Source organism: Peromyscus maniculatus, chromosome 2 (genome assembly GCF_049852395.1).
Source record: "Peromyscus maniculatus bairdii isolate BWxNUB_F1_BW_parent chromosome 2, HU_Pman_BW_mat_3.1, whole genome shotgun sequence".
Taxonomy (NCBI): Eukaryota; Metazoa; Chordata; class Mammalia; order Rodentia; family Cricetidae; genus Peromyscus; species Peromyscus maniculatus.
This window is the reverse complement of record NC_134853.1, coordinates 136,276,291-136,296,413: the sequence shown is the minus strand read 5'-3', so window position 1 is coordinate 136,296,413 and position 20,123 is coordinate 136,276,291. Positions and strand designations below refer to the sequence as shown.

At 49.4% G+C, this 20,123-nt stretch overlaps 2 protein-coding genes across 7 annotated transcripts in view; one reads left to right on the top strand and one right to left on the bottom strand.

The window, feature by feature from the left end:
* Positions 1–1,732: 1,732 nt before the first annotated feature.
* Positions 1,733–18,062, bottom strand: Tmem53 (transmembrane protein 53). Of its 3 annotated transcripts, none has more exons than XM_076564867.1 (3): positions 17,915–18,062; positions 5,837–5,955; positions 1,733–2,564 (listed from the first exon to the last, which is right to left on the bottom strand). In XM_076564867.1, the coding sequence occupies exons 1-3, from the start codon at positions 17,973–17,975 to the stop codon at positions 1,911–1,913; spliced, it is 834 nt and encodes a 277-aa protein (XP_076420982.1). In that variant the 5' UTR covers positions 17,976–18,062; the 3' UTR covers positions 1,733–1,910. The 3 variants fall into 3 exon arrangements, with proteins under 3 accessions (XP_076420982.1, XP_042127627.1, XP_076420983.1); XM_042271693.2 differs by having other exon boundaries at positions 17,894–18,025; XM_076564868.1 differs by lacking the exon at positions 17,915–18,062 and adding an exon at positions 9,048–9,571.
* Positions 17,918–20,123, top strand: part of Armh1 (armadillo like helical domain containing 1) — a 43,834-nt gene continuing 41,628 nt past the window's right edge. For 2 of the 4 annotated variants that reach the window (XM_076564866.1, XM_076564865.1), the window contains exon 1: positions 18,030–18,293. The gene's annotated coding sequence lies outside the window, so the exon portion shown is untranslated. Of the gene's footprint in view, positions 18,294–20,123 lie in introns of all 4 variants that reach the window. The other 2 variants (XR_013049296.1, XM_076564864.1) reach the window with 2 other exon arrangements.

Sequence of the window (20,123 nt, the reverse complement as noted above, 5' to 3'; positions counted from 1 at the left end):
CTAATTCCAGCATGTTTGGAGCCTGAGCCTGGGGAGTTTGCTGCAGAGAAGCTGCAACAGAAACTTAGCCAGCAGGGGAAGGACTCTTGCCCAGGTGGGATGGAAATTCCAGATACCTGCAGGTCGGGCCTGAGCCACAGGCAAGTGGCTCTTTTCGTGAATTCGTGCCCCAAAAGTTGGACGCCATATGGAACACGAATTGCTAAAAGGTCTTATTAATTAAAAAAAAACCCAGTACCAGATGTTGGGGTGAAAGCTGAAAGATCAGAGAAGCAGAGCCAACCACAGCCAACCTCACCTTATCAATTCCTCAGCCAATCCTATTTCCACAAATTCTCAGACTGAAAACCTGAGTCCTCACCCAAAAGGCCTCAGCCAAAAAGAGCCTTTAATTCCTGTCTCCTCAGACTTATATACCCTTCTCCACCCAGATATCACTTCCTGGGATTAAAGGCGTGTGTGCTTCCCAGTACTGGGATTAAAGGTGTGTGCCACCACTGCCTGGCTCTGTTTTCTCTCGTAGACTGAGTCAATCTCATGTAGTCCAGGGTGGCCTTGAACTCACAGAGATCCAGATGGCTCTCTGCCCCCAGAGTAGTAGGATTAAAGGTGTGTGCCACCACTGCCTGGCCTCTATGTCTAATCTAGTGGCTGGCTCTGCCCTCTAATCCTCAGGCAAGCTTTATTAGGGTACACAATATATCACTACATTTCTCAGATTCAATGGCTCCCTAACAAAGTGTGTGGCACCAAGCAGGCCCCAAATACTCAAATATTGAGACCTCATCTGGTGTCTGTCTTAGATTACCAGACCACGAGGTCAGAGACAACCTCTCTGAGTGACAGACCAGTTAGGGACAGTGCTTAATGTGGAGCTTTGTCCTTCCAGAGGGAGATCACAGCCCTGCTCCCCAGCTTCTCTCCTTCCATTCAGGAACTCAAAATTCAAGCCAGGAATGATGGCATATGCCTGTAATCCCAGTACCTGGGAGGTGGAGACAGGAAGATCAGGAGTTCAAAGTCATCCTCAGCTATATAAGGAAATTGAGGCAGCCTGGGCTACATCACACACACACACACACACACACACACACACACACACACACACACACCCCTAAACTCAATTCTGGGAACAAGCATAAAGCTTCAGTTATCCAAGATGATAAAGTTCTAGATCATGCAAAGTACCTTAGACCGGGGATCTGCTAGACAAAGCTGTCTGCATAGGGACTGTGCTCCCACAGTTAACAACCGGGTAACTGACTAAACACCTGGAACTTTGTTGAGAGGTCCCATGTGAAGGGTTCTTACCACAATCTGGGTGTGTGTTTATGTGTGTGCAGCTACACTGTGTGCAAATGCATGTGGAGGCCGAGGTCCACCTAGGGTATAATTCCTCGGGTACCACTCACCTTGCTTTGTGAGACAGGTCCTCTCGCTGGCCTGGGGCTCAACGGTAGGGTAGGTAGTTGCCAGTAAGCCTCCAGGAACCTGACCATCTCACCTCCCCAGATTTTAAGCGTGTGCCACCATGCCTGGCTTTTCTTAAAAAATGTGAGTTCTGGGTTTGAACTCGTGATTATACAACCAGCACTTTACCAACTGAACCAGCTCCTCCGCCACCACTTTTTTTTTTTTTTCAAAACAATTCTGGGGTTTAGCCTCAAGCCATTCACCTAACACACACACACACACACACACACACACACACACACACACACACACACACACGCTGTTAACCTTTTATAGGCCGAACACCATAAGAACATTGTACTTGTCCAAATAACTGCAAGGCTGCCCCACAGAAACTTGCCCTGGCACTCCCACCCCTGGATCTGTGGGAGCAGCCGGGGTAGCAGTCCCCCAGGACAGATGTAGGTTGAAGGGATGTTCCCGGCGTTTATTTCTGGTCAGCCCTGGACACAGTTATGCATGAAGTCAACACACAGACTTGTATAGTAAGTAGGATAGTCACGGAGGTGGCTGACATGTGCAGACGACACAAAGTCCACCGAGCGCACCAGGACCTGGTGAGCCAGGCGTGCCTCCACCATGCGCTCCACATCCCTGGCTGAGACCACCCGATCCGCTCTGGAGTAGAGGTAGAGCTCAGGCCAGTGGGAGCCCGAGTCCTGCAGCCTGTCATAGAAGTGGGTGTGGAAGAGGGCAGTGAACGGAGCCAGCAGGAAGTGGAACAGGACTACCACCAGGGCAAAGGCCACCACGAGCAACAGGCGCAGCACAGCGGGCCGGCGCTCCAGGATGGTTGCCAGGGCCCTCAGGGCCCCTACCAGGTTGCTATCACCGGGACCACTGTCAAAGATGGTGCCCACGACCTGCAGGTGGCCGAAGCGCTGATGGGTCTGTAGGAGCTCTAGCACATAGCGATAGAGCATGACGCCAGCGTTGCTGAAGACATGGAAGAGCAGAGGCTCCCGCTCAATCTCGTAGTCAAACAGGAGCTCGAGCAGCTTCTGGGCCATCACACGAAGTGATGGGATGCCCAAGGACTCAGAGAAGAAGACCATGTGCCAGGGGGCCGTGTATCGGATCACAATGCAGCCCTGGAGAGACGAGAGGACCCAGGTCAGTCCCAGGGACACGGTGGGGTGGTGGGTGCAGGTTCGTCAAAGGAGCCCAGGGGCTCTCATTTCCACAGCTGTGTTGCAGCTAGCTCACCAGCTGCAGTACAGGAACATTCAAAGCCTGTTGTTTCGTTATTGGGGGTGGGGTTGTTTGTTTTTGTTTTTGTGTTGTTTTGTTTTGTTTTTTGAGACGGGGTTTCTCTGTGTAGCCCTGGCTATACTGGGACTCGCTCTGTAGATCAGGCTGGCCTCGAACTCACAAAAGATCTTCCTACCTCTGCCTCCCGAGTGCTGGGATTAAAGGCGTGCTCAAGGCCTGCTTTTGAACACGCTGCTGCATGCTGTTCATGCCTCCTGAGCGTGGGATGGTATTTGAAGCCTGGAGCTGATGGCATGTTTTGGAGACATCTGATCCAACCAGAAGAAAGTCTCTTCCCTCTGGTTCCCTCTGTCCTCCTGACCAACCCTTCCCCAGACCTTGCAAAGCCTTGGGACTTGGATACACCGGGCTACTTTACAACCCCCTGAGACAGACGGGACGGCATGCAGGCCCCAGTCTTAACCACCAGAGGGCGCCTCTGAGCCGGAGCCAGCTCTGCACGGCAGTCCTGTCCCCGTCCCTGCTACAGCGCCCTGAAAACAAGAGTCCACACTGTCTGGTTTGGGGGTCTGACCTTTAGTTATAGCTGGTTCCTGGAATTAGGATCATTCCTCACACTCACCTTCAAATTCCAAACCAGAGAGGGAGGGAAGCGGGGAAGGAGAGGGAGAAGGAAAGGGAGGGAGGGAGGGAGAAACAAAACAATGAAAGAAATTCCAAATTCAGAAGTCATTGTCGCTCTTAAATCCAAAAATCTAGGCCCAAGCTCACTTTCAGCTCCCATACCCTTCCCGCGTGTGTCAAGTGTACTTTTAACCTCTGGACAGGTCCCCTTGAAGGCCAGGTGGAGAAGGCATCAGACGCTACCCTGTCTGGGCCTTTACCCCTCTTATTAATTTGTTCTGGAGACAAGGAGCCTCTCTGTCAGGGACATCGGACTGGGCAGGCTCTGGGGTCAGACAGGTCTGTACTTAATTCTTGGCCCCGCCATTTACTAACTGTCTGGGCAAAGAGTAATTTACTTCCCCTTTCTCTGTCTGTGTTCCCATCTATAATTGGGATGACACCCACCTCTAAAGGTTATGGTAGAAGTTAAATTAAAAAAAAATGCATCTCAAGAGACAAAGATGGTACCTGGCACAAAGTGAATCCTCACAGTAATAACACGGAGAGAAGTGTATGGGCATAGTTCTCTGACGACAGCCAAACAGGAAAGGCCAGCCATGGCCACCAGCCACAGACGCCTGAGCTTCCAGTCACGGAGGCACTAAAAACTCTGAATGGGGTTGCTGAAGGCCACCCCTATTCCCAAATGGTTACGCCTGAGAGAGGCTTCTGAGCTCCCTCCCACCTCCCCCAAAGCAGCCAAAGTTAGGGTTTTTTAAATCACAGGAAGAATATAGAGTTAAGGAACAAAAGAATTAACTGCAGTGTGTGACCCTGTATTGGACTCCAAGTTGGACAAATCAGCTGTAGAAGATGCTTTGGGAACATGCTACTTGGGTCTCCAGACACAGACTGGAAAAGACATGCAGTGAAAACTTACTAACAGGACAGACGGAGTCTAAAAAAGCAGGCTGCACACAGTAACTAACTAGAACCTACGTATACAAAAGGTATACAGAGAAAACCTACAAGGACGCAACCCTTACGGGGTAAGCGGGGGCAGTCTCTAGATGGCAGAATAAAGTAGCGCTATTTTCTCTCGAATAAAAAAAAACTGGAGTTTTAGACTGGAAAACTCTTTCTTCACGGCCGTCTTCTCTTCACCGGGGTAAGGCAGGCCTTCCTCTCCGAGGCTGTCCCTACCACCTCAGCGCCTGTCTTCCCTAGGACCTTCCACCCCCCACTGTCTTCCTCACGCCTTCTGCCCACATTAACAGCCTCACTGCCAAAGGCAGCCTCCCGTCTGTGGGCGGGCATGCCCTCCGGGGTTTTCTTGGCCATCCCCTCCCCTTTCCCTGTGAAGTCTCTTCATTAAGTCCGGGTTCCTCGTTGCTTCCCTAAACGAGTGCTTCCATCTCCTCACACCCCTGGTGTCTCATCCCCTAGAACCTATGGATTCTCTTCCTGTTCCTGTCTCAAAAACACAACTCTACCCTGAAAAGGCCCCAGCCTGGACCCTGGCATGACCCTACGCCTCCTTATCTTACTCCCGATCGACGGGTAACCTACCCTTCTTCTTCCCAGAGCTCCACAGTCCATCCCCGGGCCCCAGGCTCCTCTGCCCCCGAGTCATTGAGACCCCCCCCCTCTAAACTACTTCTGCCATCCAGTGCCAGTTTCCAATCCCCCCTCCCCACACTCTGCAGCAAACGGCTTTCTTGCTTGCTTTCTCTCTCTTTTTTAACGTGTGGTTTTTTGAGGCAAGGTTTCTCTGTGTAACCCTGGCTGTCCTGGAACGGCTCTGTAGACCAGGTTGGACTTAGAGATTCGCCTGCCTCTGCCTCCCGAGTGCTGGGCTTAAAGGTGTGTGCCATTGCCTCCAGGCTTCAGTGGGCTTTCTTAATGGCAAACCTAGCTTTACAGCGCCATCAATTCTCTGAGGACAAGGCCCTGGTGTCGCCTCTAAACACATACACTTTGTCTCCTTGATTTGTACCCTCTGCCGAAGGCTGCTTTGAGGAGATCTGACTAAACATGTAAAAGGGGGTTTTCCACACTGTACTCAGGCCCTCCTGGGACCTTGCTGGTTACCACAACCTCCACATCCAAATTTCTGAGCGGCCTAAGAAGTGTGACTCTTCTCCGAGAAACCCTGTGATCCTGGGAATGGAAAGGGGGAGGTGCTGTCTGTCAGTCCTGAGCTCACCTGGTCAGAAAGGGAGGGGGTCCCATCCAAAGAGGCACGGTCCAGGGTGTGGGGCGTGGGGCGTGGGCTTACTTTACAACCAGGGAACACATCAAGGCCTCGGGGGAAGAAGCAGGTCAGCGGACTGAAGCAGCCACTGAGGGCATGGTATAAGCCTGCCAGAGTGCCAGGAGCCCACTGTCTCCCCACAGGCCTTTGGCACGGCTCTAGGGCTACCACACAGGTGCTCGACCTTTGCTCGAGCCCAAAGGTGAAGCAGCCAGGCCTCCAGTTCCCCACAAAGCGGCCAAGAGTAGCGGAGGCCCACAGCCGGGGCAAGCACCTGCACACGACACTCACCCTCTTATGGTAGATGGCACTGTACTTGGCCAGGTTCTTGTCTCTGCAGCCACCCCAGCCCAAGAGAATCACCACAGGAAGTCGCTTCCTGGCCTCCTTCCCATCTTGGCTGGGGTTCTCTGAAAAACAGACGGGAACTGTCAGCACCCGAGGCAGGATTGGGGTTCTGACCAATTTAGAGCTGTGGGCAGAAACCAAGAGGTGGCCCCGTTTCCTGTGGCTCCTGCCCCCATCCCTCTGGCCAACTGCCTTTTCGTGGACCTCTGTGGAGGCACCATGGCTTCACTGGAAAAATCTACAGGAGGACACCACATTTTAGTAACTCAACTCCCAAGAAAATAAAGCGAATGCTCTTTCCAGACAATAGCACCTTCCAGCCCAGGGAACCATGACCTATGGGCTAAATCAGACCGATTTTCTTTCATTTTAAATAATTACATTTATTTCTTTGTGTGGAAAGGGCCACAGGTGCCAAGGTGCGAGTATCTGGAGGTCAGAGAATAACTTGGAGTTGGTTCCCCTTCCATCACGTGGCTCCTGGGGTAACTCAAGTCATGAGGCTTGGTAGCGGATGCCTTAACCACAGAGCCAGCTCGCCAACCGGCTGTTTTCTATAGCCGATGAGCTAAAGTGGTGCAGGTGTGTGTGGTGTGGGCCCTTGGCCATGTGGTGTGTGCGTGCACTGTGGATGCCAGAGGTCAACTCTGGGTATCCTTCCCAGCCATTCTCCACCTGCTTTGTGGAGACAGTCTTCCCATGAACTTGGAGCTCACTCTAGGCTGGCCAGCCAATGAGCTCCAGGCTCCACCTGCTTAGCCTCCCTCAACACTGGGGTCCCAGATGTGAGCTGCCTTATTTTTTGTTTTGTTTTGTTTTGATAGTGCTACTGGGAATATGAACTCAGTGCTCAGCCTTGAACAGGAGGCGCTTTACCCATGAGCCACCTTCCCAGCTCCAGAAATGGTTTGTTTTTTGTTTGATGTTGTTGTTTGTTTTACTTTGCTGGGGATCAAACTCTGGGCTCCACGGTGCTCTACCACTGAGCTGCCTGAAGCCCAGGCTTTTACTTCTTTTTTTCTTTGCTGGCCTTGAACTCACAAAAATCCATATGCTTCTGCTTCCTGATATTAAAGGCATGCACCACCATGCCAAGCCCCCACACTTTTACATTTTTAAATGGTTAGAAAAAAATTAATATGGTGACACACGCACCTATAATCTAGCACTCAGGGAGCTGAGGCAGGAGGACTGAATAGGAGAGAGCAGCCTGGGCTACATATGAAACCACAGCCTTTAAAAAGTCACAATAAACTTATATGAACTTAAATTTCTGTGTATAGCCAGGCAGTGGTGGCACATGCCTTTAATCCCAGCACTAGGGAGGCAGAGGCAGGGGGATCTCTGTGAGTTCGAGGCCAGTCTGGGGCTACAGAGTGAGTTCCAGGACAGGCTCCAAAGCTACACAGAGAAACCCTGTCTCAAACAACCTAAATGAATGAATGAATGAATGAATAAATAAATAAATAAATAAATAAATAAATAAATAAATAAATTTTCTGTGTATATAGCTGGGCATGGTGGCACATGCCTTTAATCCCAACACTCAAGAGACAGAAGCACATGGATCTTTGGGAGTTGAGGCTAGCCTGGTCTACATAGTGAATTCCAGGACAGCCAAAGCTATAGAGAGAGATCCTAGCTAAAAACAAATAAATAGTGGGCGGTGGTGGCACACGCCTTTTAATCCTAGCACTCGGGAGGCAGAGGCAGGTGAATCTCTGTGAGTTCGAGGCCAGCCTTGTCTACAAAGCGAGATCCAGGACAGCCAGAGCTATGCAGAGAAACCCTGTCTCGAAAAAACAAGACAAACAAACAAACAAACAAATCTGTAAACTTACAAAAAGCCTCATTTGATGTCTAGAACTGTAGGTCAGTGGCAAACAGCTTGCCCCGCACGGATAAAGCTGTGGGTTCACTCTCTATCCCATGATCGTGCATGGGCAGGGCACAGAGTTTTATTAGGGTCTGGAAATGTAGCTCATTTAACAGACGCTGGCCTAACACGTGTAAGGCTGTGAGTTCAATCCCAGCACCATAAACCCAGCATGGCAGTACATGCCCGATACCTCAGCACTTGGGAGAGGAATCAGAAAGGATCAGGAGTTCAAGGTCACCTTTGCCTACATAGTGAGTTTGAGACTAGCCTTTGCAACATGAGACTCTGCCTAAAAAATAGATAAGATAGATGGATGGACGGACGGATGGATGGACGGACGGATGGACAGACGGACGGACAGATAAATGAGTTACATTGGAACATAGCCATTCTTACCCAACTTATCTATTGTCTATAGCTACCTCCCATGAAAACAGTACAGGTGAGTGGTTACAAAGGAGATCGTTGGCCCTCAAAGCCTTAACTATTGCTGTCTCTTTACAGAAAAAGTTTGGCAGCCTCTGTTCTAATCTATAGAGATGGAGGGAAAAGATCTTTAGAGTGCTTGCCTAGCATGCTCAAGGACCTGGGTTTCACCTACGGAACCACATGGCGTGGTTGTACACCTCTATAATCCTTGCTCTCAGAGGATGGAAGATCAAAAGTTCAAGCTGGTCCTCAGCTACAAAGTAACGTCAAGGCTCAAGAGCAGCGTGTGGTACATGAGACACCCATCTCAAAAAAAATAAAAATAAAATAACAAAACAAAAGACCTGGGTAAAACAGCTTAAGCAGGGACAGGAGGCTGACTGGCCACATCTCCCCTGCTGTCAAGAGTCTACTGTGGCCTGTACTCACGGAAGTTTAGCCCCGTAACACCAGGATGCAGGGACACTGTGTAGTCCCGGCTCCCCGCCCTGAGCAGCCCTGGGGTTAGCCCCATCCACAGCTGGAAGCATGCTTCCTTCAGTGATAAGAGCACAAGCTGCCTGCACCATGCCTGTCTGAAGAGGCCTCCCTAAAACCATGTCCCACCTACCTCATCCCTCCCCCCGCCCCCCGCAAGGTGAGTGCCACCCCTCTGTGGGACATCTGCACAAGGACTGTCTGTAGCTAGACAGCCGACCTCTAAAAAGGGGCTGGTGCGTACCCTTCCAAGGACCAAGCCACTTGGCTATGGCTCAGCCGACACCTGAAATTTATGGATGCTGGTGGTGACCCGGCAACAGTAAATTTCAAGGCTAGTTAAGAAGATGGTAAATATAAATCACTAACCTTTGGACAAAAGGAAGACAACAATTTCCTGTGGAAATTAATGTGATTGAAAAGTTCAATGTTCCTGCTCTCCAGCAGCGGCGACTCTGGCCTTCAGAGATTAACTGCCCGCACCCGCAGGGCTCTAGGCCAGATGGAACAGAAGCCGCCAGACCCCCAGTCCCTCGCTGACACTCGCTATCCTTTCCGGGCTCTACTAACTCAGGTGGCTCCAAACAGTCACAGCCTTTCTTATCCCTGTGCCTGCTCCATCTTCTGCCAGGGTGGCACCTCAGGACCTGCACTATGTGGGTGGGGACCAGCCCAGCCTTGCCCACCACAAAGCTCTGGCTTAACCTGGGTTAACCATCAGCTACCTCTTCCCACCGGATGACTCTCTGAGGTGAGCCACTGGATTTCATAGCCACCAGTGGCCACATGACAAGACCAGCCCCTCACAAACACAGAATGGGCATTTCTAAACAAGAGATTTGAGCAGGCTCTGCAGCGCTTCCAAACTGTCCTTCCAACACTGGGATCTGGATCTCTGCTCAGCTCTGGGCTGAGATCTGTTAGGTCCCTTAATAAACGATTCTCAAGATGTTCATCTCTATGAAGACACCAGTGCCCTGGACATCCTGCCCACTCCCAGAGCCAAAGCACTCCCTCCAAGAACTAGTCTCTACTCTCCAGCGTCTGTACCCCACATGCTCTTCACCAGGTCAGGGGAGTGCCCACTGGCCCTCTGTAATTCACATTTGCTTTTATTTCTTTGTGGTGCTGGTACCCAGGGCCATGCGCATGGTAGGCGAGCATTTTAGCACTAGGCTTTACCCATAGCTGTCCCTTTGGATTCTGTACATGAAAATTCTATAAAAGCATCTTTCAAATATGGCTTAGAGAGTGACAGTGACCAAGAAAAGTCTGTCAGAGGAAGTCATGTTCCCTACCGTGGCCTCAAAGGCCCAGTGGGGCATGCAGGGTAGACAGAGGGCATGGGCAGGGCAGGGCTGTGATAAGCCGTCCTGGTGCTGGGAGCCTGAGTCCATGAACTAGGCTTGATTCCACCGCAATAAAGAGTGAGTGAAAATTCTGGAATGGCAAAGTGGCATGATCCAGTCTGCTCCTGATTACTGTAGCCTCCCACCACTGTTGAACGGCGGTCACTCTCCCCTTAACCAGCAGGTTCCGCAATGCAGCAAGTGACATCTACCACATTTATCATCACATGCCCGGTAGACAGCATCATGGCTGGCCCGCAGGGCAACTCACCCCACCCCGATCATCAGACTAGTCAGGTGCCCCCTCCGACGACAGCAGCATGCTCTCCTCGTACTGCACCGCCAGTGTTTGCTGAAGAAGCGAGACTGCCACGGCAGACAAGGGTGGTGAAGGTCTCAACCAGGGCAGTGCGGGAAAACAAGACCGGGAGAAGCCGGGCGGCAGTGGCGCACGCCTTTAGTCCCAGCACTCAGGAGGCAGAGACAGGTGGATGGATCTCTGTGAGTTCGAGGCTAGTCTGGTCTACCGAGAGAATTCCAGGACAACCCTGTCTCAAAAAAAAAAAAAAAAAAAAAGCCAGGAGAAGGAAATGACAGGGCGAAAGCCACAGGCTTGGAGTAGTGTCACAGGCTTCTAATTCTAGCATTCTGGAGGTTGAGAGTTCTAGGCCAGCCTGATCTACACAGCAAGAAAAATAAAGCGGGTTCACTATAATTTTGAAACATGAAATTTCCGTAGGTCACAAACCTCAATATAAGAATTAAAACTAGGGGCTGGAGAGGTGGCTTAGTGGTTAAGAGCACTGTCTGCTTTTCTAGAGGACCTGAGTTCAAGTCCCAGCAACCACACGGCAGCTCACAACCATCTGCAACTCCAGTTCAAGGGGATCCAGTGTCCCCTCTCCTGACCTCTGTGGGCATCAGGCATGCACCTGGTGCACAGACAAACACGGTGTAGGCAAAACACCAACACACATAAAATCGATTCTTCTGGAAAGGAGAATATCTTATGAACTCAACTGAGCAATAGTTTTGGGCCGTGACACCAACATCACAGGGAACAAACAAAACAGATAAGCTAAAATTTCAACATCTGCACTTTTATTTAATTTTATTTTATGAGTGTGAATGTTTTGCCTGCATGTATGCATGTGCACTGTGTGTGTGCCTGGTGCTGAGGCCAGAAGAAGGCTCTGGAACTAGATCAAGGTGACTATGAGCCTCCAGGTGGGTGGAAGATCTGGAACCTGAGGCTTTTGCAAAAGCAACAAGTTCTCTTAACCTCTCCAGGCCCAACTTCTATACTTTAAAGGGCACTTTCAGAAAGAGAGAGAGAGACAGACAGACAGACAGACAGAGACAGAGAAAGAATCACCACTGAACCTCTGATATGGTCCTTGTATTCAGAACATACTTAAAACTCTTACAATCTAAAACCAAAACAAATAACCCAGGTGTGTGTGTGTGTGTTTGTGTGTGTGTGTGTGTGTGTGTGTGTGTGTGTGTGTGTGTGTGTGTGTCCACTAGAGGGGGGTGGGAGCAGAGAGAGAGAATGTATATGTATATGAGTGTAGTATGCACCCTTACATGGGCACCCATACACACATATGGAAGCCAGGGGAGGACAGGAAGTGTCACACTATGTGAAAGGTGGACATCCATACAATGGAATATTACTCAGTCATAAAAAAGAATAAAGTACTACCCAGCCTGTAGCATAGATGAGCCTTAAAAAACACCATGCTAAGGGAAAGGAGCAAAAGGTCATGTGTCAGAGGATTCCATTGATATAAAATAGCCAGAAAAGGCAAATCCATCGAGACATAAGGTAGATCTGCAGTTGTCAACAGGGGGAAGGAAGGGCGGGGAGTGACCACCAATGAGTCCAGGATCTCCTTGTCAGTGTAAAATTTCTAGAATTTGATCCTACCAATGTTTTCACAACCTTGTGGATATACTAAAAACCAATGAATTGTACATTTTAAAAAGATGAATTTTGTGATATGTGAATTATATCCCAATATCATTTTTTAAAATGGTAACTGAAAAAGTAAGCTGCAAAATACTATCACAAAAGAATATCAACTGGATGAACAGCCAGCCATTCTCTACATGGCAAAAGCCCCAACTGTTAATGGCAAATCTCTCTGAAATTAAAGGCAATTTCTTTTTTGAGACAGGGTCTCACAGCTTTGAACTTGCTGCCTAGTTGAGGATGCCTTCAACTCTGATCCTCTTGCCTCTCTCCCTAAGTGAGGGGTTACAGATGTGCACCACCACAGCTGGCTTAGAGTTGTTGGTTTTTTTTTTTTTTTTTTTTGAGCTGAGGACCAAACCTAGGGCCTGGCACTTGCTAGGCAAGCACTCTACCACTGAGCTAAATTTCCAACCTGAGTTGTTGGTGTTGTTGTTGTTTCTTCATGTTTTTTAAACCATTTTCTAAAACATATATGAGGCTGGGATGCAGCTCAGGGCTAGAGCTTGCCTGTCTTGTGTAGGACCCTGAGATATTCCAAAAACAAGATTTCAAAGCAGAGAGCATCAATTTTGCAAGGAAAGTTACAATACCATTTCAAAACTACAATTGGGAAGATAGTCCCATCAAAGCAACCAAGCCAGCGTAGTTAAGGATACCCAGAAGCCCCTGGGAATGAAGAAGCGTTCTTTTCTACCCTGACACTACTTGAGCATGCTACAGAATAACTCAATCCCAGGCCGCCTGTCATCTGTCAAGGAATAACGGGATGCTGGGAACACGAGAATTACAAATATGTCTGCTGTTCAGCAAGCAGTTCAAGTCATAAACTAAAGCATAAATTAGGTTGTGTGTGTCCCAGGGGCGTGTAGAGAAGACAAAGAGGGCGACTCGACACAGGCTGTTTGTAATGGGAAGCGAGAATCACACACAAGGAAGGCAAACAAGAAAACGACTCCCCATTTCCCCTACCCCCCAGAAATCCTCTCTAGAGTCTCACTGCTCCTACATTTAATCCAAATTATTTTAAATTTAGCCTTTGAAATAACATAGTAGAATTGCATTCCATCTAAGAAGCCACATCATCCAAAGCTGTACATCAGTCCATATCTTTAACTCTGCGACTATGAAACAGACCTAAGGTAAGTCCTTCAGTTCCCAATCCCTCTATCTGTGGAATGGGCTAATACTTACTGCAAAGAATTCAGCAAGATCATGACTACAGAAGGTTCACAATGTACCCACTCAAAGAGAGAGTTCAGTAAGTGAAGGGATTATTACTTTGCTGCATGCCCACCGCAGAAAAGGTAGAAAATGAGCATCAAATAAAATCGGAATCATACTCTTTGTCATCTGCTTTCTTCCGCTCAGCAATATATCGTGACCAGCTCTCCCTGTCAGTTTCTATATTTTTACACCATCATTTTCAGGGGCTGCAGAGGAGCTATGGAATGTTTTCATAATTTATGGCCACCAATCTCCCATTATTGAACATGATGTTGCTCCCAATTTGAGGCTATAATAAAAATACTTCAGTGGACGCCTTTCTTTGTGTACAGCCCTCACTGTGGTATCTGGGTCCTGCAGCTCTTCCTCACACCAGCGGAAATCTTCACAGTCACAAGCTCTGGAGTAAGGCTCGCAGGCTGAAAAAGTGTTACTTGGAGCAAGATATTTCATGCCCTCCATACGCCCATCCGTCATCTGTGAAACACGGTTAAGGGTACCCCTCCTGCCAGGGTGACAGTGAGGATTAAAAACACAATGAAAGGAGGTCCCAGAAGACTGACATGGGGATGGGGCACAGCATTGTCAACAGCAGAAGGTGACCAGCGCAAAGGGCCCTCAAATGCAGGGCCCGAAACAGAAGCAGGCATGGAGCAGGCCCCGGGAAGAGGTTTCAATTGCCTTGTTAATGGATGAAAGAGAAGGCATGAGAATTCAAAAATAAATAAAATCTGTGCTTCAACAACACACTGAAATTGGAACAATTAGAGGAATTAGCACGGCCCCTGCACAAAGATGACATGCAATATATGAAGCATTCATCGATGGGTTGTTGTTTTGGTGTTTTTGAGACAGGGTTTCTCTGTGCAGCCCTGGCTGTCCTGGAACTCACTCTGTAGACCAGGCTGGCCTCGAACTCAGAGATCCACCTACCTCTGCCTCCTGAGTGCTGAGATCAAAGGCGTGTGCCACCACCATCCAGGTGTGTTCAGTGGTTTTTAAATAAATGAAATATTTAAATACCTACAAATATTAATTGTCCTTTCCCCCGTCCTTCCTTCCTTCCTTTCTTCCTTCCTTCTTTCCTTTTTTCCTTTTCCTTTTGAGACAGGGTCTTGCTCAGACTAACCTGGAAATTGCAATCCTCCAGCCTCAGTCCCCTCTGTGTTAGGATTATCACCATACACCTTCACACCCGGCCACCTCTTGAGGTTCTCGGCTCTCCGTGAGTGAAGCCTGCCAAGCCTCCCCTGGGCCCCTGCTTCCTGCGGCCACTCTGCTCTCACTCCTCCTCCAGTGCCTTTATTTTGGCACCTTTGCTGATCACCACGACCTGTCAGGTCTCTGGAAGCGCCTCTCCTCAACACCCACCCCTCACGATGGTGGGGACCCAGCACCGCTTCTGTGCCAGAAAAAGCTTCCTGAGTTTAAAGATATGGCTACATCTCTTTGACTGTTGCCACCGGCAGGCAAAAGAGAAGGCTCACAATAAAGTCAAGGAACCCACCTGAGGTGGCTGCCTTGAGGCCTTCTGGTAACTCAAAGAGTAAGAGCCCCGTCTTCAAAGTCTCTATGAAGTTTGTAGGGTCAGCGTGGTGTTGAAAGATCAAATCCAAGATACTGCACGTTAGGCATGCCAGTCTGCCCAGCCTTGCCCCACGATGCGTGAATGACTCCAGCCCACCGTTACAGTTAGCATCAGCTGCTCACTTAACTGGCAAATCACGACAGTGCCTGGCTCTGTGGCTTTGATTTGATTTCCGATTCGGGGAAAGGGTAAGGCAATTCCAAAAACTAAAGATGACTGACCATCCTGCACACTTCCTCACTAAACAGTAACCACAAAAGGAAGGGCAATCTCTGCCCTGGGCCTTCCGATGAGAGCCACTCTGTGCAGCCAGGCCAGCCTGTAGAGAAACTCTATCCAGAAGAGAATCCTTAAGTTCAGAGACCACAGTGTACAGGTTAGGGTTGGGACTGGGGTTGGGGTTAGGTTTGGGTTAGGCTTAGGGCTGGAGCTAGGAGTTAGGGTTAGGGTGAGGGCTGGAGCTAGGGTTAGGGTTAGTGTTAGGATCAGGGTTAGAATTAGTCTTAGGGTTGGACTTAGGTTTAGTGTCAGGATTAGAGTTAGAGGTAGGGTTAGGGTTGGTGTCAGGGTTGTGTTTAGGGTTTGGGTTGTTAGCATTTAGATAGTGTTGAAGTTAGTTTTAGGGTTGGTTTTAGGTTTGGGTCTGTGTTGGATTTATTCTCAGGGATGGAATTTGTAGGGTTAAGATTGGGTTTTAGGCAGGTGTTGGGGTTGGGATTCTGGAAGCAGTCTGCGTCCTCCCACTTAGCTCTGGTCCTGCACACTGAGCGGGCAGCTGACGAAATAACTGAATGCCCTGGAGGACTTCCTCTTTGAGGAGAGATTCAGGGAAGTAGGAATGCTGTCTCTTAGAGAGGAAGAGGGCTTACCTTGTAGATTGGATACCCCGAACTGTGAAACCACTGCTTCCACACTCCTTCCCTCTATGAACCACAGCTCTCTGCAGCTGCCTGTCCATGAACCCCTCGAGGCACCAACAACTAACCCTTGGAAGACACAGCGAACACCAAACTGAGCAGAGAGAGCCTCAAGGCTGATGTGGTTCAAGAACAGGAAGTGCTTTCTAACAATCCCTCCAAGAGGCCCCGTGTCTGGAGGAAGCGTCTGCCAACAACACAAGTCCCTGCAGAGGAATGCAGGGTAAACTGGGCCTCGGATGTCTTCCAGTTCTAAGCCCCAGCCTCCTAAAGCAGCCTGGGGAAGCACAGGGGAGGGGAAGGATGGACAGAGCAGCCACTTCGTTCCACACACACATCAGTATCTACCCTGTGGACCTTCACAATCCTAGAGGGTTGTTGTTATTATTTCTATCTGACACAAGAGAAATACATGGCTCAGAAAGATTCGATGATCTGCTAAAGCCAAGAGTAGCAGTGCGTGCCTTTAATCCCAGCACTTGGGAGGCAGAGGCAGGAAGAGCTCTGTAAGTTCAAGGCCAGCCTGGTATACATATGAGTCCCAGAACCCGTCTCCATCATCATCATCGTCATCATCATCATCATCATCTACCAAAGCCAGTTCCGGTGGCATATGCCTAGAATGCTAGCTACTAGAAAAGATTAAACAGTATTTGTAATCTCAAGCTTATTTGGGCAGTAGAGTACGTTCAAGGTCAGTCTAGACAACAGAGAGACACCGTCAAGAAGGAGGGCTGAGCTGGTAAGAAGCTACAGCAGGTAAAAAAGCACTTACTGCTAAACCACGTGACCCAAGTTAGATCTCCAGCTCCACAGGGCAGAAAAAGAGAACCAACTGTCCTCTGTACTGTGCACATACACTATGGTGTGTATGCACACAAATAAATATGTATGGCATAGTGGTAAAACACTTGTCTTAGCATGCATCAGGCCCTGGGTTCAAGCCCCTAGTCCTGCCAAAATAAATAAATAATAAAAACTTGCCAAAGAGCTACTAAGAGATAGGGCAGAAAACACAAACCAAGACTGTCTCTACCCACCCGGGCAGAGAGAGCATCCCTGCCCTCCTGGCCATGCAGAAGGGAGTGCCAGCCCTTTGCAGCTAATGGATCTGCAAGGACAGCAATATTCACAGACTTCATCTCATGCTAAAGTCAAAAGCCCTTTCATAGCACAGGCCAATGACCCAGCTCTAGGGACAAACAGTGGCAGCCATCAGTGCTTTGGGAGCTGAGAGGCTGCTGCCCTGTTCTAAATTCCAAGCAAGGAACACACAGTAGGACCAGAGGGACCTGGGAAGGCTGCTGAAGGAAGCTAAGCTTTATGATGAGCTGGACCAGTGAGGGGCAGTGGACTGGAAACTCTATTCCAAACAGACCAAAGAGCAGAGGCAGAGGCCGACCTGTGTTCCAAGCCTCCTCTGCTGTAGTTTCCAACATTCCATTCTCTGGTCCAACAACTTATATTGCTTTACAAGCTACTAATCTTAGGAAGCCTCCCACACATCTTTTTTAATGATATGAATGCAGGGGGTAAACAATGTTAATTCTAAATGCCAACTACTAAACTCATTTCCATCAGGATCTATGCCAAGTTCTTTACACAAATAATCTCAGTTGTGCAACCAGCAATTTTTCCTCATTTTTGCAGATAGGGAAAAGTGAAATTCAGAGTTGAAACTCTACCGAAGGTCATCCAATTACTAAACGCAGCAGATAGGATTTCGACAGAGTTCAAGCCGGCCTAACACTCGGTTCTGTTAACCACTGCCAAGGATTGTGGGGAAGCAGAGAACCAGGCACGCTGAGCCCCTGGGCTTTTCTGGGGACCAGAGACTCCCCAGGGACTCCATTCGTTCTGGAAAATGAAGGGTGGGCCTAGCCACACTTGGCAATGAGGGGAGAGAAATGGGAAGCCCGATCCAAAACAAAAGAATTAGGGCGAACCTCGAGGGTCCTCCAGCCACAAAGAGAAGCAAGAACACGGGCATTGAGAACCTGGCGTGGAACAGAAAGACCCTCAGTCGACTGGGGGGGCGGGGCGCGGGGGGCGGGGCTCTGCGCGCCCCGCAAGCTCCATCCTGCCGGGCAGACCCCGGAGGGGGCGGGCCGCGAGAGGGCGGGGCCACGGGGCAGGCGGGGCGTCGCTGCAGGGCTAACCTCTCGAGTCCCCTTCCATACTCTGGTTCCAGCAGGGCTGATCCGGGATCTCGATGCTGTAATCCAGCTCGGCCGAGGCCATGGTGAAGGTGCAGGCCGTCAGCACGGGCCTCCCGCCGGAACTCCCGCAGTTTCACCTCGCCTGGGCCGGACGCTGCCAGGCCACGCCCACACCCCGCCCACGCCTGGCGCTGCCCAATCCCCGAGCCGCGTTCTGTGACCTCCCTCCTAGCAACCACCAAGTCGCTCCGCGCTTCCCGCCGCACCCACTTGCTGGGCCCTAGCAACCACGCTTTGGCCCCTCCTGTCCTTGGCCCACAGCAATTGGCTGACTCTCTTGATATCATCAAGTCTTGGTCAGAGGGCCGTGCTCTTGGAGCGTCCCCATCCCCCTGGGAAGGTAAGAGTAGATGGGAGAGTTGAAGTATTATGGGCATCTCAAAACTTTGACTTCTCGAACCTGGACTTGCACATCTAACTACATCTACCTCCATCACCAGCCACGGTTCACAGGCTGGAGGCAAAAAAAAAAACGAACAAAATAGTGTAAGGCGGCAGGTGCGGACCGGTCCTCCCACTCGTGGGAGACTGGCTGCCTGGCTGGGAAGGGGTCTTCAGGTAATGCTTCAGTAATGACTTAAGAAATACCCTACCATGAGTGAGGCCAAATAGCTTAGACTAGTACAGTTTTCTTGCATTTAGTAAATATTTACTGAACAACTAGCTGTATGTGTCAGAGACTGGACAATATACAAATCTTTGGGCGCTAGTGAGCTCTGCCATTGGTCCAGGGGTTCTCGACCTGTGCGTCATGACCCCTCATAGCAGATATTTGCATTATGTTAACAGTAGCAAATGCGCCGTTATGAAGTAGCAACGAAATAATTTTATGGCTGGGGTCACCACAACATGATGAACTACTGTATTAAAGGGTCTGTCTCAGCATTAGGAAGGTTGGGAAACACTGCCTTGGTCCTTATGGTCTTAATGGGAGAGAGGGAAGAACCGTGTATGAACCACCTCTAATCCGATGGGGAGGAAAAATGCTTCAGAAGGGTAAGGACTGGGGGAGCCCAAGGGAAGTAGTAGTTATGACAACAGGGTAGTTGTGGAGCTGGGTCTTGAAAGACTTGTGAAGAAAGGGAAGGTAAGAACCCACAATTGAAAAGTTTAGAAGGGGAACAGAGAGAGGCAAGTACAGGAAATGACGTGAAGTGTTTTCTGGCCCGAGGGGAGACTAGTGCAAAGGAAACATTGGAAGGACAGGCACAGGCCCAGGGCAGCATTTGATGCCGAGCTCATCTTGGAACCTGCAGATAGACGATGCCAATGGTAATACGTTTTCCAGTGTGTCTTGTACCTTTGAGCACAAGGGCTTAGATTTACCATGAAGACAGCAGGAAGTTGTTTGAGTACAATGCAGAGCCTGGATTGGGGATTGGAAGAAGGAGGGAGGCCAGTTATTTGAGTGATGGGGAAAGCTTTGGGTATGAACCTAGAGGATGGAAGCCAAGGGGAAAGTGTTGAGAGCGGGTGGTTAAGTAAGGTAAATAAAATCTCAGAGATGACACTGGACTCACAAACAAGGAAGTGGCTAGTGACCTTTGCCAGGCTGTTTTAGTAAGCAAAGATTCGGTGGCTTGAGAGGCAGATGGGAGGTGACAGGCACAGTGGTAACTTGTAATCTCAGCATTGGAGAGGTAGGCTGAGGAAGCTGATTGTTCCAAGGTCATCCTCGGCTACTTAATGAGTTCTAGGCTAGCCTGAGCTACCTGAGGCTTATCTTAAAAGAAGAAAAAAGAGATGGAATACTTTCAAGGCATTTGCCATTTATTGGCAACCTCTAGGTCTATGGGCTTTTATTCAGGTGAGAGAGAGCAAGCAAAGAGGTAAAAGGTAAAACTATAGGGGAGAGAGAGCAGGTAAAAGAGTGTGCCCCCCAAGTGGAAAAATCTCACTTTAAACAGCCGAGGAGTGACCAGCGAGATGGCTCACCAGTAAAGTATCTCCTGGCTGAGCATGAGGAACCAACTTGGGTGCCCAGGACTCACGTAAAAGCTGCACAATAATAACAAATTAATATTTTAAAAAGAATAAAAATGATCTCTGTGAGTTCGAAGCCAGCCTGGTCTACAGAGCAAGTTCCAGGACAGCCAAGGCTACACAGAGAAACCCTGTCTGAAAACAAACAAAACAAAAAACCAAAAGAATTAAAAGGTGGAGAGAGAGA

Bases quoted from the DNA above. Each gene is read 5' to 3' on its own strand.
- Tmem53 (XM_042271693.2), bottom strand. From the start codon at position 17,975: ATGGCCTCGGCCGAGCTGGATTACAGCATCGAGATCCCGGATCAGCCC. The intron at 5,956-17,893 runs GTTAGCCCTGCA...TCTGTTTTTCAG, and splicing joins TATGGAAGGGGACTCGAGAG to AGAACCCCAGCCAAGATGGG. The intron at 2,565-5,836 runs GTGAGTGTCGTG...TCGTCTCTCCAG, and splicing joins GTGCCATCTACCATAAGAGG to GGCTGCATTGTGATCCGATA.